This window comes from Balaenoptera musculus, chromosome 6, assembly GCF_009873245.2.
Source record: "Balaenoptera musculus isolate JJ_BM4_2016_0621 chromosome 6, mBalMus1.pri.v3, whole genome shotgun sequence".
Taxonomy (NCBI): domain Eukaryota; kingdom Metazoa; phylum Chordata; class Mammalia; order Artiodactyla; family Balaenopteridae; genus Balaenoptera; species Balaenoptera musculus.
The window spans coordinates 18030487-18038001 of record NC_045790.1 but is presented as its reverse complement, the minus strand read 5'-3'; the positions used below and the strand labels follow the sequence as shown (position 1 = coordinate 18038001).

General features: G+C 49.8%; 1 protein-coding gene across 2 annotated transcripts; it reads left to right on the top strand.

Annotated features, from left to right (window-relative positions):
* Positions 1–3502: 3502 nt before the first annotated feature.
* On the top strand, positions 3503–7441 carry CDK20 (cyclin dependent kinase 20). Of its 2 annotated transcripts, none has more exons than XM_036855663.1 (5): positions 3503–3765; positions 4250–4359; positions 6484–6672; positions 6918–7039; positions 7230–7441. In XM_036855663.1, exons 1-5 carry the CDS (start codon positions 3756–3758, stop codon positions 7294–7296), a joined length of 498 nt encoding a protein of 165 aa, XP_036711558.1. In that variant the 5' UTR covers positions 3503–3755; the 3' UTR covers positions 7297–7441. The 2 variants fall into 2 exon arrangements, with proteins under 2 accessions (XP_036711558.1, XP_036711556.1); XM_036855661.1 differs by having other exon boundaries at positions 3507–3898; positions 4250–4363.
* The last annotated feature ends 74 nt before the right edge of the window (positions 7442–7515 follow it).

Here is a 7515-nt window from a genome sequence, read left to right as displayed (position 1 = left end):
CCTCAAGATTCATTCACATTGTAGAAAGTGTCAGAATTTTCTTCCTTTTTCAGAATGAATAGTATTCCATTGCATGTATATACTGCATTTTGTTTATTCATTTCTCTGTCTATGGACACTTGGGTTGCTTCCTCCTCTTGCCTATTGTGAACAGTGCTACTAGGAAAATGGGTGTGCAAATATCTCTTCAAGATCCTGCTGTTAATTCTTTTGATATATACCCAGAAGTGGAATTACTGGATCACAGAGTAATTCTATTTTTAATTTGTGAGTAACTGCTATATTGTTTTCCGTAGCAGATGCACCATTTTACATTATTTTGTGTCAAGTTTCTTTGCTGAACATTGTGTTTGGGATTCATCCATGTTGTTGCCAGTAGTTATGGTTTGTTTATTCTCATTGCTGTGTAGCACTCCATTAAGTAAAAATCCCACAATTTATTTATTTATTTTACTATAGACTTTGGGGTTGTTTCCAGGTTTGGGCTATTAAAAAGAGTGTTGCTATGAATATTCTTGTGTGTTTCTGGTGAATATATATGTGTATATATATATATTTACACATTTCTGCCAAGTTAAATTCCTAGGAGTGGAATGATTCTGGTGATTATAGTAATATTGTATTACAGTTTTGATTTGAAATTTCCTGATGACTAGTGGAGTTAGCACAGACCTTTTCAAATGCTTATGGGCCATTTGGGTATCACCTTTTGTGAAGTGTCTATCACAGGTTTTGCCAATTTTTCTGAAGGTTTGCTTCTTCTTTATGATTTTGTAAGAGTTCTTTATAAGTTCTGGATATGAGTGTTTTGTCAGATACATGTGTTACGATACCATGTCCCTTTTTGTGGCTTTGCTTTTCACTCTCTAAATGGTTTCTTTTGATGAACAGATGTTCTTACTAATGACGAAGTCCGACTTCTAATTTTTATTTCCCTTTTAGTATTTTCTGTAACCTTATTTAGAAAAGGCTTACCTAACCCAAAGTCATTAAGATATCATGTTTTCTTCTAAGAGCTTCATTGTTTAACTTTTATATTTAGGTATGCAGTCCATCTGGAATCAGTTTTCGTTTATGATTTCAGATTTGGGTCAATAGACATTTCTTCCTCATATGACTTTTCAAATGACCCGTACTATTTTTTGAAGACCATCTTTTCCAATTCCACCACTGTGTCTACCCTCACCATTTATAATAGCTGTAAAGCATGTCATTCTAAGTTACTCTCATAACTTATTCAGCCACTCTTCCATGGGATATTTGGGTTATTGTCTGCCCTCTGCCATCATCAAACAGGCTGAACATCTTTGTATGGACATCAAGGCCTTCTTCTGAAGTTGTTAGAACAGAGTAGAATTTCTGAGCCCGAAAATTCTTACTTTTTTTAAGAATTAATAAATTATACAGTTCACATCTCAAAGAATACGAAGAGCCCCAGTGAAACATCTGCCTCCTACCCTGTCCACAACCCTCCCAGTCCCTTCACCAGGTAAGCACAGTCATGAAATCTTGAGTATTTTCCAGATATCCTGTAATGCACAAAAATTCATTCTTTATATTCTTTTCTTCTTTTCTTTTTACACGGCTAGTGGTACTGTATATGCTCTGTTCTTCATCTTGCCTTTCTAACAATACATCTTAGAAATCTTCCTATTATTGTAATAAAAAAGCATCCTTGTTCATTTTTAAGGTAGTGAGCATAATTTTTCATTTGATGGGTGTATCAGAATTTAGATAGTCTCCTATTGATTGGCATCTATGGTGTTTCTAATCTTTTGCTATTCAAACTATGCTTCAATGAATAACTTTGAACATGTCATTTCGCTGTGTGCAATATATCTGTTGGAGGTACTTCTAGAAGAGACCTTGCTGGGTCCAAGGGGATATGCAGATGTAATTTGATTAGCAGTGCCAATGCTTCAGCAATATATGAAAGCTCCTGTTTTCCCACAGCATGGCCAATGTGAGGCAGGAGATAGAGGGGCTCCAGGCTAGACATTTACAGCTGGCCTCCTGTTTGCCCTTCCTGGGGTGAGAAGAAGTTGTGCTCCAGGCCGGACATTCATAACCAGCCCCCTGTTTACATTTCCTGAAGCAAGAGATAAATGGGCTCCAGGACTACATATTTATGACTGGACTCCTGTCTATATTTTGAGATGTGCACCTCAGTATAAAAACCAGCAACAGAAATAGGGTAAATAACTGGACACTGGACATTTTTATGGCAGGGACAGAGTGGGACTAAACCCTGTGAAAAGATCAAGGGGTCATACATTTCCCACCCTTGGGGCACATGTGCAGAAAGGCTCATTGGGAGTCAAAAGGGAGGGGGCACCACCCCATAATATGTGATGCTAAGGTCATCCCATAGGCCTCTGGGCTGTAATCCATCTTGGAAAAAAGTTGCACATGCACGTTGGGGAGTGTCCTAGGGCAGGTCAGGTGTGGAAAAGGAAACCAGATAATTGGCCAAAGGTACACAAAGACCCAGAAGAACTGCCCTATATAAATGACTTAACCTCCTCTTTACTGTGCTCCTCCTCATTAGGGAGGACACCCACACCCTTTGTCTCCAGGTGTGCATCTCTGCCTTGCTTCTATCTTAACTAAACAAACTGTTTCTCTGTGTGCTCTCCCACTTGTTGTTGTTGTGCTGTGTCTCTATTAATAAACTTTGTACCTGTTTTTACAGTTTTGCCTCCATGAGAAATGCATTTTTCACAGGGGGCAAGAGCCAAGGGGTGGTGGTTAGGATTCCTGGTTTTCATCCAGGCTACCCAGGTTCAATTCCTGGCACGGAATTAAGATCTTGCTTCACGCCACCACTCACTGCTGCCTCTCCAAGATGAAATGGACTGTTAGATCTGAGATCTTTAGCTATCCCAAAGATGGAAAATTGTAGATTATTTTACATTTATCTCATTGTGTATGAGATTGAGCACCTTTTCAGAAGTTTAAAAAGCTAATTGTGTTTCTTATCAACATCCCTTCATGGCATGAACTTCTTAAAAATCACTCAGGCTGCAAATTCCTCCAAATGTTTCCTCATGAGAAGCCCTTAGACATGGACTTTCCGGGTCAGACTTTTTACTCTTTAAACGTTGTCTTTACATGTTGCCAACTGACGCTCCCTCCACAATGCAGACCCGAACCCGTCTCGTTTCAATCATCATTGGCTTTGGGGCTCATAGGTGGAAATGGCACCTGTAGGTTCTCACAGGTGGAAGCTTTCACCTCTAGGTATGGGGGCGAGGGTACCCTGGCCTGCCAGAGTAGCCGGCCCCGCCCCGTCACCTTTCGGCCACGCCCCCGGCGCCGCGGTCCCGCCCCCGGCTGTGCGGCCCCGCCCCGTGCCCCGCTCGCCCCGCTGAGTGCCCCGCCCGCCTCGCTGAGTGCCCCGCCTCCACCCCGGAGAGCGGCTCCACCCTCCCGCCTATGTAGCCCGCTCCCAAGGCTGTTCCGCCTTGCTCGCTGGCTGCATGCCCCCGCCCCTCTGCGTAACCTGGCGTCACTCGTCACGTGACGCCTGGCAGTGCCGCGAGGGGTCGGCGGTGGCTCTCGCTCCCGCTGGCACGGTCTGCGCACGGGTGATTCCCGCCGAATGAAGCGCACTGAGGCGTGATGGCGAGGGCCTAGGGGAAGGCACAGACAGGCCTGGACGCCGCCTGTAGCTGCCTTCGGCCTCCCGGCCTCTGCGCTCCTTCCTGCGCCGTTGCTAGGCAGCCGCATCTGGGCGCGGGAGGCAGGGCGGGCTAATGCGGAAAGGTACGGGTGCCGGGGAGGGGCTGTGATTGCAGAGGGTCCGGGTGTCTGGCAGAGGGCTATGGAGCAGTACTGCATCCTGGGCCGCATTGGGGAGGGCGCGCACGGCATCGTCTTCAAGGCCAAGCACGTGGAGGTGAGCACCCAGCCCTTCCTCCTTCGGTTCCATTGAGATCTACCCGTTGTCCCGACCCACGCTTGGGCTCCTGCCTCCCCGCAGCTTTTCGTGGCGTGCTCCCGCCTCCTTTGCTCTCTTGAGTGGAGGGCGTCCAGCAACCAGCGGTGCTTTCTTCGGGCGAGTGCCCCCTAGGAGCGTGGCGTGGATGTCTCTGAGCTGCTTGCTCAGCGCTGCGCCTGCTGGCCCTGATTTCCCTCCAGCCCGGGGTGGGGGGCGCGTCCCACCCCCACGAGGGCCTCAGGCCTCGGCGTCGCATCCCCTTTTCCAGCCGGGGATGGGCCTGCAGTGTCTGCGTCCTGTCCCAAACAGACTGGAGAGATCGTTGCCCTCAAGAAGGTGGCCCTGCGGCGGCTGGAGGATGGCATCCCCAACCAGGCCCTGCGGGAGATCAAGGCCTTGCAGGAGATCGAGGACAGTCAGTATGTGAGTGGGGCTGGTGTTCTGAGGTGCTGGTTCCCGCCCTCCTCCACTCACTCCCACTCTGAGGTCCTGCAGTCACTCTGTTCACTCATTTGCTTCCTCACCCCTCACTCACTCCCTTTCTTCTCCACTTGTTGTTCACCCTCATTCACTCAGTTACTTCACTCATTCATTCCCTCTCGTTCACTCGCTTATTTCTTCACGTACTCGTTCGCTCATTCACTAACTTATTCCTTTTTTCTCAAAACACTTGGTGATTTCTGATGATAATGATAATTGCCACCTATTGAGCTCCTGTTATGTTCTGCATGCCAGGTTAACTGCTTTATGTATATTGTCCTTCTGAGTTTCGTCCTCTGCTCCGCAAGGCACGCTCAGGCTCTCCCTATCTCAGGCCAGGGGAGGAGGCGCAGCCACCAGCTTACGGGTGCTCAGCTTGTTCCGCTTGTCTGTGGAGGCTTTGGCCCAGGTCTGATCGCAGAATCAGGACGGTTTAACACTGGGGCCTCGCATAGACTCTACCCTCTACTGGCTACTGGCAACACAGAAACCAGCCCCAACCTGCTCTTGAGAACTGAAGTGTGGTAGGGGAGATGGCCAAAGGCTACAGCGCCCATCTGGCGTGGTTTGTGCTGTGACAGGCCTGGGAGGGGCTGTGGGCACACGAGGAGAGACACCTCACACACCCAGTTTCATTCTCTTTGTGGTATTCTCTCTTGTCCATGTCCTGAGTAGAGGATGTGCTTAACTTCCTGGGAAGTGACAAGGGTAGGTCCACCCACCTAAGGGTGGGTGATACTCTGACTTGTTTCTTATTCTCTGGAGATGTCCTTGATATATTGGGTGACACAAGCATGTTATAAAACTGTGTGTGTCATCTTGGTTTTGTATGAAAATATTTTGTATATATAGACGAATACATGCCTGTGTGTGCCATGTCTCTTGTAAAGTCTGGTGGAATAGACTCCTAAGGTTGACTGTAGGTGATAGGATTTTTCTCTTGCTGTTTTTTTCATTATAATTTTGGGTATTATCTGAATGTATTTGTTTGTCCCAATCTGTAAAATGAGTGTCTACTACCCTCAACATCAGAAAAACAGCAATATGGCCATTTTTGTTTTTTGAGGAAAATAAAAGGGCTTTGCTGACAGCTTGTGTGTGGGAGAGGTGGAGGGCCCATAGGAAGCTGGTGATACGGTCCCATGTCCTGTGCATCAGCAGGCCTGAAGAGTCTATCTTTAAAACACTCCAGATCTTACCCTGGCCCAGGCCATCCTCACCTCTCATCAGAACAACTACAGCAGGCTCCCCTGCCCCCCCGCCCCCCCGCCACTGCCTCCACTCCACAGTCAAAAAATGTACATGAAATCATCCACTCCCTGGCTTGAAAAGCTCCAGAGGCTTCTCTTCACTCTGAAAGAATTGTCACCATCTGCTTCCACCCCGCTCCAGCCTCTTTTTTCATTCACAACTTCTTAAGTGTCTCGCCCGTGATAAGCACTGTCTAGGCTCCAGGAGTGCAGAACAGAGCAGCCTCCTTCCTGTTCTTGCCTCCGGGCCTTGTGTTTGCTGTCCCCTGGCCCAGAGCTCCTTCCCAGATGCCTTCTCTTCTTTCTTCATCAGAATCTTCATCAAAATACCCTATACGTTTGTTGTTTGGTCATTTGTCAGTCATTTGTCCCCTGAGCTCCTTCAAGTCCTTCGGGACCCACCAGCCCTTGCTCCTGTTCACTACTGTGCAGCCTGCCCTTGTGACCCCGTGGGCCCTCAGGAAGTATATGTGACATGTCTCCTGCTCTCCCAGTGCTGGGAGTTGTGATCACCTGTGTGTGTGTGTGTTTCCAGGTGATTTTCCAGTTCGTGGGCTGGGTGGGGGACCAGACACTGCCCTAAGTCGCCTTTCTTAGACCTCCTTTTCCCTGAGTGTTTACTGGAGCATTAGAGTAGGGACTCGCCTTCTCCTGGGAGAGGGAAGCAAGAGATCACCAAGCTCCCTGATTCTGAGCTCAGATCTCATGCCACCATCTCTGCCTGCCTGGTCCTGTGTTGGTGCAAGGGCTGAGGGTCCCAGAGAGAGTCTGAGCCATGTGAGTCTGGAGGCTGACGGGATGCCCCGCTTGCAGGTGGTACAGCTGAAGGCCGTGTTCCCGCATGGCGCAGGCTTCGTGCTGGCCTTCGAGTTCATGCTGTCAGATCTGGCTGAGGTGGTGCGCCACGCCCAGAGGCCGCTGACCCAGGCGCAGGTCAAGAGCTACGTGCAGATGCTGTTCAAGGGGGTCGCTTTCTGCCATGCCAACAACATTGTACATCGGGTCAGTTCCAGCATGGGCTGGGGTGGGACCGGGGGGGTGGCTGGGCTGTGGGTAGGCCAGCCCTTGATGAAGGGCATGGTTAGAAAAGGGACAGAGGGGGCAGGGCCTATGGGTAGGAGGCCAGGGCTGGGGCCCTGGAGGAGGTCGGGTCTTGCGCTGACCTGGGTGCCCAGCCTGCCAAGCCCTCCTGTCCCGAGGTCCTGTGGGGGCTCTGGAGGAACTGATGCCTCTTTGGGTGCTCTCAGGACCTGAAACCAGCCAACCTGCTTATCAATGCCTCGGGCCAGCTCAAGATAGCGGACTTTGGCCTGGCCCGGGTCTTTTCCCCAGATGGCAGCCGTCTCTACACACACCAGGTGGCCACCAGGTAGGGAGGACCAGTTCCCAAGCAGGACCTGGCAATAGACAGGCCCCGACCCTCCTGCTGGGAAGAGATGCTTCTGGACCTTCTGTCCAAACAGTGCTCTTGGGGCTGGTGTGGGGGCCAGGATGACCTTCCGAGGCAGCTTCCTGACAGACCGGTGACCTGGCTGTGACCACCTGCCCTCCTCTCACAGGTGGTACCGAGCCCCTGAGCTCCTGTATGGTGCCCGCCAGTATGATCAGGGTGTCGACCTGTGGTGAGACGCCTATGGGCTGGGCAAGGGGGAGTGTGGGTCGTTGGGTCACCTTTTCCTCCTGGGCTTTGAGGTCTCTAAGCCATTTGGGGGTTTTCCTGCTGTGAGCTCTAGGTTGCCATGGGGGTGTCTCCCCTGGTTAGAGTATCTCTGAGGAGTTTGGCATCAGTGTTCCTCCCCATGACAGTTTTGAGCTGGGAGGGTCAAGTGGGATCAGAGTGGTTGT